At 41.5% G+C, this 24,868-nt stretch overlaps 1 protein-coding gene across 2 annotated transcripts in view; it reads right to left on the reverse strand.

The window, feature by feature from the left end:
• Positions 1 to 2,588: 2,588 nt before the first annotated feature.
• RUNX1 (RUNX family transcription factor 1) overlaps positions 2,589 to 24,868 on the reverse strand; it is a 231,683-nt gene continuing 209,403 nt past the window's right edge. For both annotated transcript variants that reach the window (XM_019476441.2, XM_006278424.4), the window contains 2 exons: positions 14,836 to 14,997; positions 2,589 to 8,613 (listed from right to left, as the gene is read on the reverse strand). In XM_019476441.2, coding sequence (XP_019331986.1) covers positions 8,120 to 8,613; positions 14,836 to 14,997 — 656 coding nt within the window. In that variant the 3' untranslated portion in view covers positions 2,589 to 8,119. The remainder of the gene's footprint in view (positions 8,614 to 14,835; positions 14,998 to 24,868) is intronic.

Raw genomic sequence — 24,868 nt, forward strand, 5'->3', positions numbered from 1 at the left:
CCAATTTAAATCCTCCCTATCCTTTCCCTTGCAAACAGCCACATCTGTCCTCTGTCTTCTATCTTTCCTCTTCACAAAGGCCCAGAGGTCGTCGATGAAGCTGATCTTTCTCTACTGCCCAAACAAGGGAATTGGAAGCCACTAGGAGCTACAAGGGAGCAGCATCAGTTGATTTTTCTGGAGCAATACCTGCTCTTGAAGCTCTTACCTTTTCTCATTCTCCCAGCTGGCAGATTCAGGCTGAAGGCAGCTCCTCAGAATCCTCCCCAGTTCCACTTTGGAAGGCATGTGAGTGGGCTGGCAGCAGGGGGCTAAGAAAGCTCTTCCCACCTGCATGGAGTGGAAAGTCGCTGCCACTGTACCCCTGTGACCTGTGCCTGGTGATATCAATCACCGCCACACACTCCATGGGGTGTGCTGTTCTCATAGGCTTGTAGAATTAAACATAGGGCTGGCAGGGACCTTGCGAGGTCATGTAGTCCAACACCTTGCTCAGGGCAGGATCTCCCCTGTCTAAACCACCCAATCCAAGTTTTCCTCTAACCTGCTGTTTTGACGGAGTCTTTCCTCTTTCACCCCCACCAGCTGATGCTGAATTTTGCCCAAGCTGTTTTTATTCCAATCAACACTCTCATCCTTTGTGCTACTGCAGGGAATGAAGTCTGCCGTTATCTTCAAAGTGGAACCTATCACCAAATGCATTATGGTGGAGAGCTGTGGGCTGCCTTTTCTTTGCTTCCAAGAACAGTCTCATTAGCTTCCTATCAACCTACACAGGTTGAGAACTCCAGTGTCTTTTATTCACTGGAGCATGTTCATGAACTAAGTATAAATATTTCCACTGAGGCGTTCTTGATAAAATGTTGTATGATAAATGGTCTTTGTTGCATCCCTTCTTGCTGCATGTAAGTGAGGAAACAAATGATTAAATACAGTAGTGTAACAACGGGTGGGTGTGTGGCGAATAAGTCCTGGGTGCTGCCTAAGTCAAGGAGAGGAAAGCTTGTTGGAATGGAGTTATGGGGGCACCTTGCCCTCCTGTCTCCATCTTTCCTCTCCCCCTGACACACATACACCTTCCCTGCCATGCTTCTGGCTCTGGAAGCAGGGAGGATAGTATCAGCAGCAGTACACAGTGCAGGAGCTGTTGTGGGAGCAGGGGTCATCTCCTTGCTGAAAAATCAGTGTTTAAATGGCTGCCTGGCAGATGCCAGTGGCAAGAGAGGAGGTGACATATCTCCCCCAAAACACATCTGTGGACCTCCAGCTGCTGCTCCTGCCCCAGGTGAGGTACTAGCAAGTTACACCTCTGATTAGACAGCACCAGTACATGATTCACCTCCCTGTAAGTACACTTAGTATTTCACATGTTCAGGGAGAAATTTGGTTAAAATGTCAGTGGTACAATTTTGGGAATGACACATGACTGGGCTGGGAGAAATGCCGCTGTGTCACACTGAACTGAATTCCCAGTGATTCTATCAGATAAGTATGTCACAAGAAGGTTGCAGAGAGCTCAGTTCTGTCCAAAGTGTGGTTTGTATAGTCACTGCGTGGCCCTGATGGGAGAGTCTAACTATCTGGTATTCAAAAACGGTTGCCTCTTAGTTCCTGACCAGAATTTTACATAAATCATCATTCAAAGAATTGCTCAGTATATAGCAAGATATACACTGCTTTGTGCATGCCCTTTCACAGTATCTGGTGAAGTCAGCTACAGCTCACGAAAGCATGTGCTATATATATACATATATATATGTGTGTGTGTGTGTGTGTGTGTGTGTGTGTGTACACATATATATATATATGTACACACACACACACACACACACTCTTTTGTTACACTATAAGGTGCAAATCTACCCAGCAAATCTATACAGCAAGATAGTGCACACTAGAACAGAGTTCTTTTGCATATTGTCTTGGTTGTAATTGAGAACAATAAGCAAACTCAAATCTTATTTAGTATGTATCTTTTTGTATAGCAGGATATGTAACAGTTTCAATTTATGTTACATAATATATTTTATTGACAAATATAAAGCCATAGAAACAAATTTTACCATATATGTGTGTGTGCCTCCCCCGGTGCAGAAGCTTTAAAATTGGATTTTTGGTTTTAGCTCTGCTGTTTCTGATACTGTCTGCTTGGTACCCTTACACTGATGTTGTATTAAAACTAGTCTTTTGCTTAGAAAATCCTTATGTGTTAAAGAAAAAGAAATGCTAATCCAGCTTGTAAGATGCCCTATACTGAAGAAAGGATTAAGAGGAAAAAGCGAAGTTACAGAGCATGTTGGAAAACTCTGATTTAATGAAGAAATAAGAGGCATAATTCAATTGCTAGATCTAAGTACCACTTAAATCCCACTTATGCTCTATAACAGTCCTTGTGTTGGCTCTCTCCAGAGGGAGATGTTTCATCCAACATAAAAGGAAAAAAGTAGAATAAATTCTTCAGCATTTGTCTCATAAACTGTAAAGAAAATATATTTTTGAAACTGTGAATGGTACATTGCCAATGCTTTCTCTGGTGGAATCAAAGGTTATTTACTTCTGATTGAAAGAAGAAGCCCATTCAGTGCACGTACTTGTCAAACATTTTATTTGTCATTCACACTAATTATGATATTGAATTTACAGAAGAAACTGTGGTACAAAGAAAGAAAGAAAGAAAGAAAGTTTCCATTAGAACTAATGCAGCAGTCCAGCTGCTCTGCATGCTAGTCATAATGAATTTTCCTGTATCACTGGACACTGGACCTGGCCCTCCTTAGGTACAGCAAGTATCTGCTCTAATGTGGTATCTAAAGATATCTTGTAGTGGGGAAAAATCTACTCCATTTTCTCTATCTCATTTTCTTGTGAAAAATAACCAATGCAACAAAACTTCAAACTGCCAGAGCTTATAGTTTCCCCTTCTGAAAATGCTCAGTATGACAGTGTCAAAGGAAAATGTGACCATTCCAGTACATTGCAGCATCTGTTTTGTAAGCATATCCAGTAAATGCTGAACAAATATACTGTGATGCTGTTCTGATTCCCCACTGTGAAATCCTATCAGATTTACTATCCAGTCCTCTCAGAATGAAAATTTCTATTTTAAATTAAGTTGCAACTGTCACATCCAGAATACCACAAATAACCCACAGTTTTGTGCACATTCATTCCTCCCCTATCACAAAAAGTGAAGAGTGTTTGATAGAGACCATGCTATAACTGTTTACAAAGGTGAATAAAATGTAGTTAATCTTGAAGCCTAAAATAACTAAGTTGGAAAGAAACAAGCTTCACTACAGTACTTAGCAAACACAAGGATAAGTTCATTAAAAACACAGAAAAATGAGAAAAATGCAGAGTAATTACAAGCACTAACAATATTTTGCTGTAGAGCTTTTAAAATCTATTTACATACATAAATACAATTAAATCTGTTGATGCAACCCTTCTATGATAAGGAGAAAAAACGCTGAGTGATCAGTACTGACCAAGCTATATTAAACAAAACAAAAAACAAACCAAAAAAGTTACGATGCAGGTAAACAAGAAAGTATTTTGCTCAAATAGAAAAGGATCAGTTTATTCTGAGTCTTCAAGCAAATGAATGCAGAAGGCCATCCAAAAAATAATAGCGAATGTTTCAAAGGCACAGCTAACTTGGGACACAAATCAGCTATATCATATTGTAGGAATTCACTGGTTTTTCTTCCAAAGAATTACTGAACATAATCTACAAATGAAACCCTCAGTAGCAGGAATGAACTCTGTGCCTGATTCTCTTTGACATGAGAGCCTCTTTACCTTACTATAGGACTGTGACAGGAGCCTTAACCATGGAAAAGCAGGGTTGGAAGGGACCTCAGGAGGTCATCCAGTTCAACCCTGTCCTTGAGGCAGGACCAGGCCTATCTGAAGCAAGTGTGAATTCACAGAACAATGCAAAGAGGTTGTTGTGTAAATGAGAGTCATGCTCCATGTTTACTGATGTCTGATTATAACTTGACTTCTTAGGCTGCAGTCAGGCAGCCTGAGTTCTCCAAGGTTGCATTCTGTAATAGGAAGACACATGGGCTTAATCCTGGGGTTGGATGAAGCTAATATAAATAATCATCTTCACTTTAGTGGGACTAGAACCCTGAGCTATGTGATCCACTTGCGGAGGAACAGAACTGTTCCACATTTCATTTACAAACAGGACTGATACAAATGGATTAAGAAATAGATGCATGAATAGGAAATGTCTTTCTCAAACTTCTTTCACCTGTTAACTGCTTTCAGATCCCACACAAGAGCATTTGTATAGCCTCAAGGATCTACTATGTGTACTTTTTTAACATAAGATGACTGAGACAATTCCATAGAAGTAGCACATGACTCCTGGGCATGGAGCTCAGAAGAGATGTTTGATTTCTTTTCTGACCAAATCATGGTATGAAAACCACAATGCACACTAGTCAAATAAATGAATCACAAGGATAGATAAAGCAAAGTGGATGCGTAATCTGTATTTCAGTTTTGCTATGTAAAGGTGTAAGTTTAATTCTAGTGCTCATCTGCTCTTCCATGCTGGAAATATAGGGTGCCTATAGATGTGTAATTACAGTGTGTCAGAGACTCAATTAACTGAGTCTGCTGGAGCGTGCTAATTAGAGCGCTCCAGCAGCCTCTGCATCTTGTATATTCAGTGTTCCTGTGCTTCAAAATCGTAATGGGAGCACTTTAAGTAAAGCCCGCTGAACAAGCTTTAAAGCGCCTCTCTGCCATTTTGAAGTGTGGGATGTTGAATACATGAGACGCTGTAGGTGCTTTGCTTAAAGCGACTCTCAGGCCCACTCTAATTAAAGCATCCCCCCCACCCCTGTAGTACATGTAAAGATGCCCATAAAGGTTATCCTTTAAACATAGGTATTTGTCAACAGCTATCACACACTGCAGACAGACATACTCAAGATTTTTTTTGACAACAGAAGCTGGGTTATCTCAAATAGTACTGTAATCTTGATCCAGCATGTTCTTAGACAGGGCATACAGGGGAGTGGAAAGCTCAACTGGTTAAATGTTAGTGCAAGTGCAAATGGAAGGTATGTATTGACACAAGAAAGATTAAACATTAGGCAAAATCCTACATGCCAAGAGGTACTAGTTGTGCAATACATGTTCCCTTAGCCTTAAAAATGGATAAAAGGAGTGAGAATGGATGGACAATGGCCTTTGGTAAAGAAGAGTTACAGCTGAGGAGACAAAGATTTAAATGTATTCCTCAGCATGAACAAAACGTGTTTAGCTATGCACTCACAGCAGGAGTAACTGGGCAAATGGGCAGCACTGTTCTCTTCAGTGCAGCATCTAGTTATCTCTGCTCCTCACACTGTTATCTTGTGTTGATATTTGTACCATGCCATGCTTGTGTGGGCCAGTCACAAGGTCTGAGTAAAAAGACGCTGGTAAATGATTTAGAAGGCAGGGTAGATTTGTACCTTATAGGATAACTAAAGTTATATATATATATAGTGTGTGTGTGTGTGTGTGTGTGTGTGTGTGTGTGTGTGTGCACGCGTGTGTGTGTCACAAACTCTCTCTCTCTCTCTTACTTTGATTAGTTTATAAGGTGCAAATCTATGCTGCCTTCTACCTGACTTCAGACATGGCTAACTACCTCTCTGTTCAAATGATTACTTAACCTGAATGGCTACATGTGATTTAAAGGTTTATTTCTATGTAGAGTTACAGTTTAATCAGTGGAGGTGGTCACTGAAGACAAGAGACACTGACAGTGAAACATAACATAAATGATTATTTAAGTTCAGGATAACCTTCCTACTTCCAAAATGCCTTGCAAAGTTTTTAAAGGAATATTTTTTCAGTGTCTTCCCTTTGTCTGTTCTTAGAACAAATGTAACAGGGAAATTTATGTAATTTCACTGCATGAAAAGGAGAACACTTTCCATATATTTTTAAATTATTTGAAACATTCCCTATTTTCGGCAAGAAAATGACCTTATTGATCTGAGATTCTTCAATTTGTAACTTTTTTATACCAAAGTGCTACTGCATCTGCCTAAAACAAAGAAGCTAAATCAATATAAAAAATCCCCAAACTTAAAAAACAAATTGTTTTAAATAAGTCCAGCTGTTTTGCTGCCTGCAGCCAAGGATCTTTCTAATTTGAATCCTTTAATTTTTTTTAAACAAACACTGATCTGAAGTCCAGCTTTTAGATACTCTTCTGAGTTGACCTGAAAGTGTTTCACTAATTTAAGAGGTACATTAAATAATAATCAGATCATTTTGAATGCACACATGTCAACATCAGCAGTTTGTAATTCTTGAGTAGTACAACAGCTGTATTCAGACCAAACCCCCAAATAAAATAGTGCCATAAAATGTACAGTGACATCTGATATGTTTGTGCTGTAATGATGGGCAACAGTGACAATTCCATAACACACTATTATACTATACTATTATAAAGCATTTCAAATGTTCTACAGGATTTGATATTCTGTGCTCCTGTTTGAGATATTCTTCCTCTTTCTTTGGAAATGTTATGGCTGTGAAGTCATCAGACTTGCTCGATATTCTGTTTTCTACCTGAGTTTGATAGCACTTTTTAGGTCCATTTACTCATGATGGGTTAAATTAATCCAGTTTTCAATATGTTCATATGCAGTTTACTGTCCTGCAAAATTTGGGTGAAGTCTCAGCTCTACATAAATCAGCTCCGCTGACTTCAGTTGAGCCTAGTTTTCACCCTTGGAATAATAGCTGTGTGCCAGATTCTATCTTTGAATTAGTAGATGGCTCCTGCTGACATCAATAAGAAGGCCAGGCAGGCTCAATAGTAGCATGTAGTCTTAACTAGCTGTTTAGTTGAAGGGAGATGAACTGACCTCATAAATCATACTTTTCCATATTATTGATCCTTAAAAATGACCCTTGGCCTTGAAAGAACAGCAGGGAGGGAAAGAATTACTCTATTGGGTACAAAGACTTTGTTCCTCAATGGTATTTAGGAGCCTAAATCATTTCAGTTGGAGTTAGACCCAGATTTTCAAAGGTTTTTAACTACCTAAATGGCTGATTAAAGTGAAAGGGAGCTAAATGTAAACAATATTTCTATGCAATTCAAAGGTCACATTACCCATCATTATTCCAGCCTTTTTCAATGTGATAAATTTAACTTTGGCTGCTACCAAAAAAGGCATTTGCTGTTTTTTAATATAAGCATATTTTAAATAATAATAGTATCAACAAATAAGAAAAGTCTAAACATCAAGCATAAATATAAGGAACTCATCATCATAATACAGTAGTTGAAAATGACCCAAGGCTGTAGCCGTTGCATTAAAAAAAAGTCCAGAAGAAAAAAAATAGTTAAATTACCTCATTGAAAAGGGGTTGATTCTTTTAGATGACAAAGCAAGAAAGAAGAAAGCATGATTTTAAAAAAGTTAAATCTTTTTTGCAATGTTTAAGGTGCCAAAAGAAAAATAAAACAAATTAGATGCAAAGCAGGATGAGTTGCATCCTAAAAAAATAATAAAAAACCCCTTCCATACTCTTTGGAATATACAACTTGGTAAAAAAATTTAATTCCAAGATATAAAACCTCTCATTCACAGCATTGCTAAAACAGAAGCATTCACAGTTTCCCTCAGGGAATCTTCCTATACTTCCTTATAACTAACATGTCCATATGATGACGTAAACTCACTAAGATTGTGTTAGATTTTAAGTCTTACATGTAGAAGTGAACTGAAGCACTCTTTAGGGCTTTGGAGACTTCCAAAACCAGGGGTGTTTGGAAGTCACTGGTCTGGTAACAAAATGGGTATCTGCCTACCAACCCTCCCTGTCTCTAGACCACTGACTTACACATCCTCCTTTCCAGAAGTTTAGCCCTGGAAAATGGGTACTTTTTTGGAATGACATCACTTCACTAACCAAGACTAACTAGCTAATACCCTGGCAACATCCCATGAAGTATTGACTTCCAGATAAATTGCTTCTGAAAATGACATTGCAGTGCCCACAGGCAACAAGAGTGTTTATGGGACACCTATGGGTATCAGCAGATACAAAGCACTTTAGTCCTGGCCCACCTCTATTTATAATTCATTCAATATGGTCGCCATACTGCTTCCTCTAGTCTTGCTGTGGTAGCCATGTTAGTAGGGGAGTTACTGTGACTTCCTTCTGCCTCTACGACATCGCTTTGGTTTGGAAGGTTGGGGTTGAGGAGCGTAGATCCCGTGGAAGCATTGGTACATGGAGGGTGGATACGTGGGGGTGACCGGTCCCCCCCAGAGATCATGGAGAACTGGTATGACCCTGCTGATGTTCCGTAATAGAGATGGTAAGAAGGCGAGCTGGTCTGAAATGGGCTTCCTTGAGCCTGAGAAGAACCAGGATAGGGAGGAGGGAGATAAGTGTGGTATCTCGTGGCAGTGGACATGGCAGACATACCAATTCCTATTCCTGAACTGACAGGCGTTGGGGTGTAGGTGAATGCTCCTGGGTAGTGCATACGAGGATCAGAAATTGAAGGAAGTGTGGAGAAGGGGCGATCAATTCCTACCCTGGGGTCACTGAATGCCGTCAGGTCAGAAGCACCTGGTTTTTGAGAGAAGAAAGATAAAATCAAAATTCAAATTGGAAAAAAAACTTTATAACCCTTTAGGAGTTGTTTATTTCAGGGGTGTAAACAATACCTAGGGAGCTTACAATAATGAACCAAAAAAAGCACACTCATTTGTAAATGCTACAAAAGATAAATGTTTTCCTTCACCAGATCAGCAATAGGGTACTGGTAACATTGTGGTCACTGGATTTATTTCAGGAAAGTGGAAACTTAAAATGGTCTGCCAGAGCTTCCACCCTGTCCCTGGTTTTGGATTTGTCGGTTCTTACAGCATTTACAGTATATACACGAATCAGCATCTTCAAAGCATACCATGAACATGAACTAAATAATTGAAGCTATGCCCTTTTGAAGTCGTAACACTATCCCCAGTTTAGCATTGGGGAAACTGAGGTAAGTGATTCACCCAGAACCTAGCAAAGACATATACCACGTCCAAAGCTTAGCCCTTTGTTACATCCTGCTCTGTTTGTTGCCTCTTGGGCTGGAAGATCCACATGGTAGGGACTGTCTTTACGTGTATATGCACATGCATGTACTTAGCATACTGTTGGCACTTATTGTTACTATTATTGGTCCACATTTTCTCTCCATTACTAAAGCCAACAAAAAGCAGGTCCCTTTGAGGTATCCAAATATGGGCTTCCAAAATCTCTCTAAAGCTCTGAATAGTCTGGCCTTAAACAGTAAAATACAATGACTCCAGTGGTTACTTTGTTTCAAAGCAGGACACTTGGGGATTAAAAAAAAAGTGCAGATTTTTTGAGGAAAATGTTTCACAACTGGTTGACTTCAAAATCTGATATGACAGCTACATTTTGCTCCCTTATGTCTGAGGCTGATGGAAGTAGGCACAGCTCCCACCAGCTCCCTGCTGTCTGCAAAGGGATTAAACAACCTGAGCAGATAATGGCCTCTTTAAAAGGTTCTTCATCATGACTCAGATTAATGGAACTTGTCCGTCCCTTGAGTTGGCAGCTATATATTATTAAAATAACAACAATAATAATAATAAAAAAAACCTTCTCAGAAGACTGCTCCTTCTAGACAAGGTGTGGAGTCTGTATGAAAGGAGTATGTGTGCAGGAGGAAGCATTAGTAAGTGGAAGAAGGAGAAACAAAGCAGTCTGCTGTGACTGGATTAAAAGGTGCAGCAGACGTACAGCAGTGTCTGGTTCTAAAAGCTTGTCAGCCACTCAGCCAGATCTCTTTGATGAATTTCTAAAAGTTTCACAGAAGAACTCTGACGCATGCTACAGGCTTCATTTCTGAGCCGGTCAGGCTGCCTTTTTATTTAACAAGATCAATGGACACCTGAATGTTTCCTTCCCATACGCTGTACCACATTTCAGTTTTAAATTGCATTACACAATACTATGCAATGGCAGGGGTTATTCTGGAGTGAAGGCAGAGGTGCAAGCTTCTATTTAGAAACCAGATTTTCAGTCCTCTCATCACCACTGTCTTCCCCAGGAAGAAATGGGTCTCCCTGGACGTCGAGTGGGTAAGGTAACTAGTAGGGTGAAAGTGCTAGACTTTAGGAAAGCTGATTTCAATGAACTCAGGTGATTAGTCAAGGACGCACTGCAGAGTAGGAGTTTTGAAGTGATGGGAGCCCAAGAAGGGTGGCTGTGCCTTAAGGAAATGATCCTTCGGGCACAAAGCGAGACGATCACGATGCGAGGAAAAAGAGGGAAAGGGGCCAGGAGGCTTCCTTGGCTGACCAGAGAAATCCAGGGCAGCTTAAGGGCCAAAAGGGGAGCACATAAAAAGTGGAAACAGGGAGAAATCACCAAAGACAAATATACCTTCTCTGCTCGTGCCTGTAGGGAGGCAGTTAGACGGGCCAAAGCTACCATGGAGCTGAGGATGGCATCCCAAGTAAAGGACAACAATAAATTGTTTTTTAGATATATAGGGAGTAAAAGGAAGGCCCAGGGAGGAATAGGACCCCTGCTAAATGGGCAGAAACAATTGGTGACGGACAGGGGGGACAAGGCTGAACTCCTCAACGAGTTCTTTGTCTCAGTGTTCCTAAGCGAGGGGCACAACAAGTCTCTCACTGGGATTGTAGAGAGGCAGCAGCAGGGTGCCAGACTTCCATGCGTAGACCCTGAGATGGTGCAGAGTCACTTGGAAGAACTGGATGCCTTTAAGTCAGCAGGCCCGGATGAGCTCCATCCGAGGGTGCTGAAGGCACTGGCTGACATCACTGCAGAGCCACTGGCGGGAATATTTGAACACTCGTGGCGCACGGGCCAAGTCCCGGAGGACTGGAAAAAGGCCAATGTGGTCCCCATTTTCAAGAAGGGGAGGAAGGAGGACCCAGGCAACTATAGGCCAGTCAGTCTCACCTCCATCCTCGGCAAAATCTTTGAAAAAATTATCAAGGCTCACATTTGTGAGAGCCCGGCAGGACAAATTATGCTGAGGGGAAACCAGCACGGGTTCGTAGCAGGCAGATCGTGCCTGACTAATCTAGTCTCTTTTTATGACCAGGTTACAAAACGCCTGGACACAGGAGGAGGGGCGGATGTCTAATACTTAGACTTCAGGAAGGCCTTCGATACGGTATCCCACCCCATACTGGTGAACAAGTTAAGAGGCTGTGACTTGGATGACTACACAGTCTGGTGGGTGGCGAATTGGCTAGAGGGTCGCACCCAGAGAGTCGTGGTGGATGGGTCGGTTTCGACCTGGAAGGGTGTGGGCAGTGGGGTCCCACAGGGCTCGGTCCTGGGACCGATACTCTTTAATGTCTTCATCAGCGACTTGGACGAGGGAGTGAAATGTACTCTGTCCAAGTTTGCAGATGACACAAAGCTGTGGGGAGAAGTGGACACACAGGAGGGCAGGGAACAGCTGCAAGCAGACCTGGACAGGTTAGACAAGTGGGCAGAAAACAACAGAATGCAGTTCAACAAGGAGAAATGCAAAGTGCTGCACCTAGGGAGGAAAAATGTCCAGCACACCTACAGCCTAGGGAATGACCTGCTGGGTGGCACGGAAGTGGAAAGGGACCTTGGAGTCCTAGTGGACTCCAAGATGAACATGAGTTGGCAGTGTGACGAAGCCATCAGAAAAGCCAATGGCACTTTATCGTGCATCAGCAGATGCATGACGAATAGATCCAAGGAGGTGATACTTCCCCTCTATCGGGCGCTGGTCAGACCACAGTTGGAGTACTGCGTGCAATTCTGGGCACTGCACTTCAAGAGGGATGCGGATAACCTGGAGAGGGTCCAGAGAAGGGCCACTCGTATGGTTAAGGGCCTGCAGACCAAGCCCTACGAGGAGAGACTAGAGAACCTGGACCTTTTCAGCCTCCGCAAGAGAAGGTTGAGAGGCGACCTTGTGGCTGCCTATCAGTTCATCACGGGGGCACAGAAGGGAATTGGTGAGGTTTTATTCACCAAGGCGCCCCCAGGGGTTACAAGAAATAATGGCCACAAGCTAGCAGAGAGCAGATTTAGATTGGACATTAGGAAGAACTTTTTCACAGTTCGAGTGGCCAAGGTCTGGAATGGGCTCCCAAGGGAGGTGGTGCTCTTCCCTACCCTGGGGGTCTTCAAGAGGAGGTTAGATGAGCAACTAGCTGGGGTCATCTAGACCCAGCACTCTTTTCTGCCTATGCAGGGGATCAGACTCGATGATCTATTGAGGTCCCTTCCGACCCTGACATCTATGAATCTATGAATCTATGGAATTTCCTAGAGCATGTGTGTGTGCTAGGGAGAAGGTTGTAGCTGGGGGCATGTTAAGATATAAAGAGATATTTTCCCCCAAATATAAAGTAATATTTCAAATATAAATAATATTAGAGAAACAAAACTACAACAAACAAATTGTTAAGGATGCTTAGGCAAAACCTACTCACAATGGAAATGTAAAGCAATGACAAGTTAAAGGACATCTGCTAGCTTCCCTCATTCCCCAGATATCACATTAAATATGGTCTCTGTTAGACTCTGTATCTCCACAGAAATGTGCTTCTGCCTCTAACAGATGAAGAAACGCATTGCTCACCCCAAGTTTATCCAGTATGCTGTAATGCATAACCTTACCTCTGAACTAAGAAGTAATACAGTGCATCTCTAGTTAAACTATAAACTCTTTAACTGTGGACAGAAATTACACATAAACTGGTAAAAGTGATTGTAAAACAGTTCAAATCTGTAAGAAGTTCAGTTCAAACCATAGAAGTTCAGTGCACGTAAACCGCTTTCAAAATGGCCGGAACCAGTTAAGATAAACCTAGATGGATGCAGTATCGGACTTAACTGATTTAGTTTAAATTGATTTACTGAACTTCTGTCCCAGATCCCCTCCAGATTCAAGTTAACTCACAGTCCTCCAGCATCCCAGGATACTTTGTGCCTCCCCCACAAATGGCCCCTTGCAGGGTGGGTGAGCTAGGCTTGGCCAAAGCTGTCTGCTTCAGTTGGGCAGAGAGGCATGCTGTAGCGCAGTTCTTCCTTCTCCCCTCCCCCACTCGCTCCACCGGCTTGTGGCCTGGGCCACTGAAGTCATGTAGCTGCATTTCCGGAATCAAAAGTGAATGTCCATTCACTTATCAGTTCAATCTATGCAGCTTAGACTAACCTACAAAGATTGAATCAATTCAGCCTCAGACATTTGGACTGTCTGTACTTAGCCTTAGAGGTTTACAGCTTTTGTTTTGTGTGTATGCAGTGTTTAGCACTACATAGTCCTGGTGCATGGCTATGGTCATTCAAATAAATAATAATACAGCAAAATAAGTTTATGCAAATATCCCTGAGCTCAGCATTCAAGCTTTGTGTTACAGTAAGAGTTAGATGAATTTGGGATATATGCAGGAGTTGTAAGCAGTTTCCTAGTCAGTAGTTCATATCTTGTCTGGGTTATAAGAGAAATGGGGGTAAAAGTAAGAATGGGAAAATGTCTATTTTTAAAAATACAAATAGAGTTTCCAACCAGTTATAAAATGTATACATTCAAACACACAGTCTTTTTTTGTCATTTGAAATTTCTATTAGAACTGGTCTAAATTTTTGCTTTAGAAATTTTTTAACAAAACAGCCTCTTTTTCTTATTAAAACTCCATAGAAATATTTGTTTTGTTTGAAATATTCTACATTGTCAATAAAAATCAATCAAGAAAAAATAGAAAAAGTGGAAGGAAAAAATCAAAACTTTTTTTTATTTAATTTTTTCAACAAAAATTGAACAGGTTTTAGAGAAGTCCCTTTTTTAAAGAAATGTTTTTGAATTATTGCGTAAAAAATAAAGTATTTTGACAAGCTGTATGATCTTGCTATCATCTAACAATTGAACTACTTTCTATGGGGAATCTCACCCAAGCCTATATAAGTAATAATAATCAAATCTTTGGGTAAAATATTTTAGGAGGTCCAGCTCATTGCATATCTGGTGGCAGCATAGACCATATGTCATTCAAATGCCTTTCAATGATTTTGGTAGGAGCCGTGCATGCTTAAATGAAATTAATATTTGCCACAACGGGTAAATTTTTAGGCATATGTAAGAAGCTTAAGCTTGTATGGCTTCTGCTCATTTTAAGAAAACTCATGCTGCTAAACACCCACATGTTGATTCAAGATGTGGAGGAACAATCTCAGCAGATGGTCAGTTGTGTACAGTACAAAGCCAGGTGGTTAGCTTTCCTTTACAGGCTACATTTTTATGTTGGCTTGTAAAGTTTTGTGCTGCAATTTGACAGATGTAACATGACAGTACAATACAACACTTAAAGTGTCAAAAAACACCACCTTGTATTCAAGGCGTGTGTCCATAATCTACTATGATCTGGTCTGCATTTAGTGTGAGGGAAGGAAGCAGAGTTGAAATATCTATGGCATTTATTTTTTGGCAGATATATTTGCTCTCCAGCTATCTAAACTATTTTTATAGTTCCACATATATCCAATTTCAAAGCAGCTAAAACTAATTTCTTTTTCTGGTTCTTGACAATGACAGTTTGTACCCAAACCAGATTTCTCTCTCTCACATGGAGCCAAGTAAACCATTAAGAGGGTTTTTTTCTTGAAGCCCAGAATGTGCTTCCTTACAGCTTGAGTAAAGAAGCAACAGCACAGTAGGAAGTTCCTACCCCTGGTATCATTTTGTGGGAACAGTCCCATTGCTTTGATGGTGGCTCATTATCTTTTCAATAATAACTTTCAAATACTTACCCGAAAGTCGGCTTGAAAGTTCTGCTGTGAGGGATGTCATGCCACTAGCTCTCCCAGGTGAAATTGGTGTGGCAGGGTGCACTGAAGGCGTTGCAATTGATCCCAAGTATTGGTAGGACTGATCATAGGACCATGGAGGAGATGGCTGTACTTGTCTTGTATCTGCAATGAAAGAGAGAGAGCGCTTGTTTTTCACCACTAAGGTCTGTGATCAAACATGAGTACTGAACCAGATGGCTTATATGGAGACTTACTTATATGCTATTATAATTACATTTTAGTTCCTACATTCCTCTTTGCTGAGAGACCTTCAGATGAATCACATTTTAAGATATAATTGGTGTATTTGATTTTTGATCAGTTCAATCTTCCTTGTGAAGTTTTTGGAAAATTCACATTGATGGTGGAAAGGGAAAAGTTGACCCAGCTTCCCAAGGTGAAAGTGTCAACGCGCAAACTATTCATTGTGGAGGTACATATTTCAGGTCATACAGTAGTTGCTTATTCTGCCACAAAAGCAAGTCTTGCATGGCACTGAGAAGACAGCAACGCTAGAATGTGATACAGTTTAGAGTGGGAATGTCAAATGATCCTAAGGGAGTTATGTGGTTGGTTCAGTAAGATTTGGGAGTTTCAACTCGCTTAACTCTGAACATCTCAGCCGTAGTTCTGCGAAAACGTAGGGAATTACATAGAAAATAAAGAAATTCCATTGAAAGAGATGAATGAATAGCAGTAAATGAACTTTAGAAATAGAAATTGTTATGTAAACCTCTTTAGAACTGCAAAATAGGGAATACAGGATATTTTATGAGCATAGGCTTTTCAGAGGCTTTCTATTGTGTCCAGGTGAAATCCTGAAATGTATGGATGCATAGAAGTTCTTATTAACATGGGGCAAAATATTACATTAGGCTTCAAAATGAGTTTGTCTTCAATTTGGGGTCAGAGACTTTTGACAGTGCAGGAGAAGATGTTTGCCTAAAGCAGTTTTTCCATCATAAGAACAACTCTTTTTTGTTTGGTGAGCTTTCACAGGCATGGAAGTGGGTCTTTTTGTACCTGCAGAAACTGCCTTTTACTTTCATTAACATTTAAAGCATGAAAGATTTCTTTCTTAAAAACAGTCCACAACACTGTCATTATCCTCTAGTTGTACCCGCAGTAAAAAAAATTTGTTCCAGCTTGAACTGGCTTTTTGTCTTTCTCAAAAGGAGCAAATATCTGACTAGCAGGCAGTATTTACATAAAGCTGATACCAGCATGGGAGGAAATGCTCTCAAGTTCAAGATGAAGGACTTTGATCTTCCATAAGAAATCACATCTGGAGATTATTAGTTGGTTGTGTTTTATGCAGATGCGATTTACATTTTGTTTGTTTCATTTGTTTGGAAGGAGAGAGTTATAGAAAAGCAGAGTAACCTGGCCTTTTAAAGCTTTACTTGTAAGGCCATCTGCAGAATAAACTTTTAAGTCCATCAAAAGATTTTTACACTGATTAACAGACATTCCAATTCTGCCTGGATGAAACCCTGAAGTACTGTATCTCCTCTTGTGTGCAGAGTTCCTTTATAATGATTCATTTGAGTCATTGCTTTAGAAAGCCAGCCTATTAGATTACAGGAAATATAGGGCACAAACAGGAAATATGGGCACAACCACCCCCCCAAATTGTTTCTAAATCTAAAATCATTTCTTTGTTTAAAATCTGTGAGTAATATTTATTAGAGGCAAGAGGCAGACAGCTAAAGAAATTCAGTCTGTAGGGCTTTTGTCAGAAGTAACAATCTGTAGAAACTGGGAGTGCAAGCTTGCCAATAGTCCCATGCCAAAACAGCTCAATCCTGAACTGATCACCTTACTCAGGCATCCAGGCCAATTGAGTTCAGTGGGTCTACTCAGCTGAGTAATGTGGCACTAAGTGCAGGGAAAAATATATAGTTTGAACTTTTTGCTTAGTAGCCTAAGGTAGACAACTAGGGCACCAGCTCCAGGAGCCAACTTATAGGAGAGCATGAACATTAGCCATCCTTGCTAGCAACAGCCACCAACAGCCCAGACACTGCTGCTTCTGCTGTCGCTGCTGGTGCCCAGGGCACAGAAACTCCTTGATATGCCCCTGGCCTTGCCCAATCAATCCCTTGTACATCTGCTGAAACTGCTATTGGAGAAGCTGACCCGTTCCACCTGTTTTATCTGTTTAAGGGTTTTCTGTAGCTTACATCAGTGCAGAAAAAGGTTCCTTGGAGGTGATGGAAGCCCTGCAACAGGAGTGGGGAAGTGTGCATGCACAAAGAAATTAATTTAATGAAAACACACTTCAAAAGGAGTGTAAGTTACTTCCCAATTAAGAATATCTCCAAAAAGATTGGGCTAGAGATAGCGAAAGATAGAGCTACTCCCATTTAAATTAAAGGAAAATAATAAGGCCCAAGGGCCTCTAGGGCCAAACAGGATTTCGGAATCATTTAAAAGGAAATCAAAATAGCCTGAAGTCAAGGGAGCTGCAACAGTTCACACCAGTTTGAGGATCTAGGCCCAAAACTTCCTGTATTTCTCCTACTAGTAAGTACTTTCCATATCTAATTTTTATGATGTGGGAAAATATATTTAAAAATGTAAATGGTTAATGATTGCTCTAAGGCAGGAATTATGGTGCAATAATTCACACCTTATTGTGTAGTCACCAGCTCTCAGCCTCCAGCTTCATGCCTAACAACCTATTAAGCATAAAGCATTGAACCATCTTTCATGTCCCATCATGTTTCACTGCCATGAAAAAATTCTGTTTGGCTTGTTTTAAAAACTTGTAATTAAACAGCATGAATGTTACGTAATCTTTAATCATTTAATAAAATAAGGTTCTTGAAAGACTCAGGGAAAGGGTTAAAGCTTTCTTTTCTCATGCCACTGGTCTCGGCAGTTGGTAGTGTTCTAATTATCACCGCGGTGGAAAATGAAAGTGTAATCTGGAGAAGGCTGGCATCTTCAAAGAATGCTGATGGCGTTGCCTTTCGTTTTGAGATTCTACTGTTGATAATTTACCAGTAGGTGGCACCGGAGAACTTCTTGCAGTCTCAGAATTGCTAGCTCAGATTCCAGCTAGGGTTTGTTTGGCACCAAGTCACTGCATAAAAGAAATACTGTGCCAGGCTCATAGTAAATTTCCAGAACTACATGATTTTATGACTGTGGCTACCACAGGCAGTAATATATTTGGATTTGAGACCCAGTACCTAATGCCACCTTCCACATGTGACACTCTCGGAGTTGTCAAGTTGTCAAAGCAATTAACATGACGCTTGTAAGACTTGCTTTTAGCCTTTCTAACCCATAACAACTCTGGAACAGTTTTTCTTAAGTGCAGTTCTACTCTGAAAAGTGGTTGCATAAAAGTTGCCTCCTTTTTTATTTTGCCTGGCTGGCCTGTTCCCTGGGTGTACTCAAAAGTCTCATTTGCTGACTTTCGTGATGGTAGGTATACATTTCACATATATGCATGTGTGTGTGTGTGTGTGCGTATATGTATGTATGTATACACACACACCCACACATACATAAACACATATACAGACACATACACATACATATGCATACATGCATACATACATATGCATGAGGGCATGTTTACTGCATGTTGGCACTCCAGAACCAGCCCAGCTAGAAGAAAAGAAAAGCAAACAGACACTTGCCAGGCAAAAGCACTGCACAGATGTCATGGAAGGCATAATTTGGTTTTTGCAGACCCTTTATTAATGGCAAGGTAACATAAAAGGGAAAGAACCTTCCTTTAGACTCATAGCCCAAGTGACTGTGGGGAAGTCAATCAAATAAAACTCTCTCAAATTTTACCAGTAAGCTGAGCCTAAACATGTACAGCTTGGAAACCAGTGAGCCAAAATAAACACAAAGTCCCAAGATGCCACTTCTTTATAACTGTTTTTCAGAGGAGACTCCCATTTTAAATTGCACAATGTTAAAGAAAGAGGAAGAGAGAGAAACAAGGGCTTTGGGTCAGATCACTGTCTAGTGTAAAATCAGTGCAGTTTGATGGAGCTGTGCTGATTTACATTAGCAGCTGAGAATTTGATCCCTTTGTGGTGGCAGGGGAAGAGTCTGTTTTCACCACTGAATTTATTTATCTGGTTAAAAAAAAAATCCAGATTGGAAAGGAAAGCACCTAACCCTATCATTCTAGTGAAGAATTCATTTCAGTGGTCAGTTTGAAATTATAAGTGAATGGTGGAGACTCCTGTGCCCACGAGGCGCAATGAACTTGCTTAATGGCTGCGTGTGAATGCCAGTTATATTTTGAGTAGGGCACAATGGGACTCAGAACTGGCTGATATCACTGTGGTATTGAAGAAGACAGCTCACAGTGGGTCACTGCAGGTCAGACATCACAGCCTGATCCCTGCCAACTGCAATGTTGTCACCAAATCTCAGGATGATAAAACGTATTCCTAGAAACCTGTGAAAGGAGCAGCAGGATGTGAATCAGGACTTTAAGGCACGAGTCAGAATGGAGACAGGGATGTTAGTAAGCAGACAGGTAGCAGGGGTTCCCTTGACTGAATGGGTGCACACACTTTATTTTCACATGGCTAAAGCAAGGATACACTCCAAAAGCACTGCCTGAAAAGTAATGTTTCATTCCCACAAGCAATATCTAAAACTTGTTAAGATGATCATTTGACATCCTGCCTTCAAGAAATAATTTTACAGTGCAAGGGTCAGCGGGTAAAAGGGAGTAGACTCAAGTAGTGAGCAGTTAATTAGCCACAGATCTAGATCTGTTAAAATCCCACCAGTCCCTGATATACCAAGATGAAGAAATTGTGAAACAGCCTCTGCAGTTGCCAGACCTTGCTCTCAAGTTGCAACAATTTCTGTCAGTCACATGTAAAAGATTCTGTAAACTGCATAGTGTTGAGCTTTGCAGTTCCTCTGCTCTCCTGGCAAGCACTTTAAAGGCAACAACTGGCACAAAAGATGGGATGAAAGAAGGCAGGGATCACTTCTCAGCAGTTAAGCAATGGCTTGCAAATGTCGACCAAGAGGGAAATAAGAAATGACTGGGGATATTAACCACTTTATAAGGCTTCACTGACTCCAGTATTCATTTTCTTTCCCCACTATTTGCATGCTTTGCCACACTTTCCAAAGGGAAACAGTTCACATAGTGTGAATCTCCTTTCCTTCAAGTGTGAGTAAGTCAGGAATGGTCTTGATTAGACATGTTCATTTGGAGAGGTTTCATGTTTAATGGACTTAGAGGAGGCAAATACTCTGGGCAGTTTACAGCCTCAGGAAAAGGATGAAGGCAGTTTGCAAAGTTCATTTTATTTTTTTTTCTCTCCCTCTTCCCTGTTTTTTTTTCCTCCAGTCTTTCACATTCCTTTCTCCTTTTCATATATTGTCAACCCCAGAACCTTCTTTCTACTCTTTTTCTTTTTTTCTTTCCAATCCTAGAAAACTTCAGTGGCCAGTACAAGAAGCCCTGAGACCCTGCAACCCATTATTGATTTGGCCTGAACTTTTCTTACATCAATGTGACCAAAATGGCTTAGTTATCCTCACGTCCCTTCCTGGGGCCTAACCAATCTTAAATTTATGTGGCACTTTGATAAGCGGTGCCACCCCTCTCTCCCTTTCCCCCCCAGCAGCTGAAAGGATTAGTCAGTGGCTTAGAGAAGGTGGGACTTTCCAAAGGACAAGTTCATCACTGGCAGCAGCAGACACACACACAAGCAAGCAGTCTAATACTTTTCAGTGCTGGAACATGAGGAGCTGGAAAATTACAGAGCAAACAGTAAAATTCCACCATCAGCTATTTCATTATGCAGGGTGGTTTCCCGCAGCATGACACACTGTGGAAACCACTGTATTGGTTGGTCACACCACAGAGCCATTTCCCAATACAACAATTAGGAGATGTATGGGATTCATAGAGGTGGGCACGTGCTTTAGGCTTTAAAGATGAGATTTTCAAAGCTTCCTTATAGATGTGGATGCCCATTTTCCATCAGCTAGTAATGGGAAATGAACATTTGATTCCTTGCCTGGCTTTGAAAATCCCACCCTAGTCTTTTAACTCTTGAAAACGGTTCTTTTGAATGAGTGTCAGGGGCTCCTACCCCACTGTCTTTACATGCTTAAGCTAAAGTCCTACCCCAATTTCACCTTCTTTTCAGTGGGGGCCTCAAGATAAGCAACCACCTCTCTATATGCATTCTAAGTTCAAAATTTCTGATTGTGGGGAAGCCCTCAGATTCCCTCACCAAGCCGTTTTCTCCATACTACTTCATATAAATGAAAGGCATGTCAGGTGATGTTGTTTGTCATGTTTTCATGCTGCTTCTGAAGCTACTTATTTCCTGTAAAAAAGTACCTCCAGCCGTGACCTCATGCCCCAATGTTTGCTTTTGTTTTATTTCAGAGCTTCTGTGGTTTTGTGAGGCATTACAGCTGTTTGAGAAGTTCTAGAGTAGTCTGAGCCTTTGAAATGTCTCCTGTGGGACACAGAAATGAGCACATTTCTATGTGCGTCAGAGCCTCAAGTATTAAGGGGAAAAATACCAACTAGAATAGGAACCTTTCAAAAAATGGATGCTAATTGTGCCATGGCAATTACCTTGACTGCAGTATTTGTGGGACTCCTTAAAGACTGAAGAAATTTCCAAAATATGGTGAGCACTTTATAGACAGGTAGGAAGACAAAGCCTCTATATAGAAGTAGATTCTTTAATGTTAGAGACAAAAAAAGAGACAAAGAGAAAAGGAATGTGGTAAGAGATCAAGATCCAGAGAGAACAAAGTGAAGACTGGCAGCTCAATCATTAGTTATGCTTTTTATTCATTTTCTATTTATAATCTACCCTTAACTAACCCTCTAAATAACCCTTTTAGAATCACAGAATCATAGAAATTAAGAGCTGGAAGGGACCTCAAAAGATCATTGAGTCGAGCCCCCCTGCTCTGGGCAGGAATACTGCTGAGATCAAATGACCCTCTCCAGATGTCTGTCCAGTCTCCTCTTGAAGACTTCCAAGACTGGGGACTGTACCACCTCCTTGGGAAGTCTATTCCAGATTCTGGTCACCCTTACCATAAAGAAGTTCTTCCTCCCATCCAACCTGAAACCATCCTCTAACAGTTTATGGCCATTGCTCGTTGGACTCCCCTGGGGCACCATAGTGAACAATTTTTCTCGTAGCTCTTGATATTCACCCCTTACATACTTATAGATGGCCACCAAATCCCCCCCTCAGTCTTCTCTTCCCCAGGCTGAACAGTCCCAGGTCGCTTAGTCTTTCCTCTTAAGGTTTGTCCTCCAGACCCTCAATCATTCTTGTGGCCTTTCTCTGGACCCTTTCAAGATTCTCCACATATTTTTTGAAGTGCAGCGCCCAGAACTGGACACTATTCCAGCTGGAGTTTCACCAGCACCGAGTAGAGAGGATGTATCACTTCCTTAGCTCTGCTTGCTAGGGGTGTGTGAAACAGGCCGTACTCAATTTGGATTTGGATTTGGCCCAAATTGGGCCACAGTGATTTGATTAACTGATTTGGATCACCGTCCCGATTCAATTCGGCCAAATCTAAATCTGAAGATTCGATGCTGATTTGGAAAGTCACCAATTTGGCCATAGACAGCTTTAAATGTTTTTTCTACATACCTTGAGGTACCAGGGGCATCTCATGAATGCTGCGATGCTGGGGCACATGGAACGTCCCACAAGAGCGCAGAGAGGCCCCCTGCATGCTCAGCGGTGGACCCAGAAGTGGACTGGAAGTACTTCTGGTCCACTTCCAGGTCCACTGCCAAGTGCGCGGGGGACCCCTTCCCCCATGCCCTCCTGGCTCAGGGATCAGCCATGGGGGGAACCTGGGTGCCCCTCCAGACCCAAGAGGCACCAGTTGCTGAGCCAGAGGGTGGGGGGAGGGTTCCTCACGCCCTTCGCTGCAGAGCCAGAAGTGGACTGGAAGTGCTTCTCGTCCACTTCTGGGTCTGCCACCGAGCATGCTGGCTACCCTCTCCGCGTTCTTGTGGGATGCTCCGTCTGCCCCACCATCTCAGCTTTCACAAACCGCCTGGTACCTTGAGGTACGTAGAAAAAAAAATTAAAGCTGTATCTGTGTCCGAATCACTGAATCTCTCCAAATCGATTCGGAGGGTTCTGATTTGATTAAATTCAGAGAGATTAAATCTTTCAGTTTTTAATGTAGTTAAAAACTGTAGTTTTGTATGAGCAATAGAAACTCTTCTTTTGAGACAAATAGTAGAGAAAGGGCCTCCCCTCATGCCAGAATACATTCCTTGATAGTATGTTTTAATTTATTTCATTTTCTTCAAGTTCATGTGAGGAAAGGAAGATTTAAAATCATTAAAATGTCAAAAATGGTACCAAAGGCTATGGAAAAAAAGCACTTGTACTAGGGAAGAAAACCCAAACATTCACCTAGGGTCAGACTTTAAGGTTGCTCTAATGAACTACTTAGACTGGAAGCAGAGAATGGTTGTAGGCTATATTACGCTGCCAAATAATAAATAAGTAAATAAATAAATAAATTAATAAAATAAGAAGGAGGAGTGATGAAGAAATCACAAGTATGAGGGGTACTCTGGAAATCTACTTCAACTGTTCGAACCTGGTGCCCATAATGGGAGGTGAAAACAGCAGCAAGTACTGAACTGTGAAAACTGTGATTTCACAATCAATGTATGTGCTGTTCCAGCAGGTTAGTACATAAGCTGCACAGATGAAATATAAACCATCTCTCCCCTTGAGTAAGCACACTCCTCCTGGGCTGGCGTCACTGTTGCTTTGAAGAACACGGCTGTATTATGTACAAACTGCAAAGTCTTGCAGAGCCAGTGACACACAAAAGTTGGAAAACTGAGTTTTGCATATGAAGGATGCATTGTTCTTTGTCTTCATTGGTATGACTCACCCTGGTGAGCAGTAGTTATTTATTCAAGAGAAAGGCGCCATTCGCCTCCCCATGTCTTTGCTTTTTACCCTCATCAACAATGACTAAAATAATTCAACCTTGAACTTCTACTATTTAGGGTTCCATGAGGCTGATGCTCATTTAGACTCTGTGGTGTTGCAGTTTTTCTTTCCCTTCCACATCCCCAAATTTGTTCTTTGAACACAAAAAAATATAGCTAGGAAAATGTAGCTCTACAAGTTTGGAGACAAGGCAAATCTTGGCTAACACAACAGCTTCATAGGAACCACTGCCCTACCATAATGATGAACTTCCACATAACTGAACATGCACAGCTCTTGACCCAACTCTCAGCTCCAGTGCATGAATCATCTATCTAGTTACATACTTAAAATGATTCCCAGTGGTATAAGCACCTCATCAATATAATGAATTGAATCCTCAAACCACCATGGGAGAATGGATATTATTATGATCCTTATTTAATCCGATGGGCATCTGAAGCACACAGAGCTCCCTCCAGGCCCTAGTTCATGTACTTAAGTGGTTTGCTGGATTAAAGCTTAAGGGAGTTGCCCAAGGTCACTGAGTGAGGGTGAGTCTACACTGCAGGCTAAGTTTACACTAGCTGTGTTGGGTATGTGTAGTGGTGCAGCAGTGGCAACACAAAAAACCTGTCTGAGAAGCAGAGTAAATTAGCCCAGACTGGGTGCATCTACACAAGAAATTAGTGCAATGCAATAAGGTCCGGTGCAGTTCGCACCGGAGTTTATTACACCTGGGTGCAGTGTTTACACATGCCCAGGACAGCAGCACATTGAGCCAAGGCGGCAATGCCCCAGCTGCCAGGGAGCCCCAGGAGTCAGCCTGCCAGGCTGGTGCTGCTCCAACTTGGCTCAATGTACTGCAGAGGGGCTGGCTGGGGCATGAGGGGGTTACAGTGCAGGGGCTAGCCAGCAGGTAGCCCCCGTATTGTAGCACCCTCACGAGCCAGCCAGCCCTGTCACCATCTGCGTGTGTGTTGTGGCGGAGTAAATAATAAGGGTATGCAAAGCAGGCCCTATGCAATTCAGATTTG

Source organism: Alligator mississippiensis, chromosome 1 (genome assembly GCF_030867095.1).
Source record: "Alligator mississippiensis isolate rAllMis1 chromosome 1, rAllMis1, whole genome shotgun sequence".
Classification (NCBI taxonomy): Eukaryota; Metazoa; Chordata; order Crocodylia; family Alligatoridae; genus Alligator; species Alligator mississippiensis.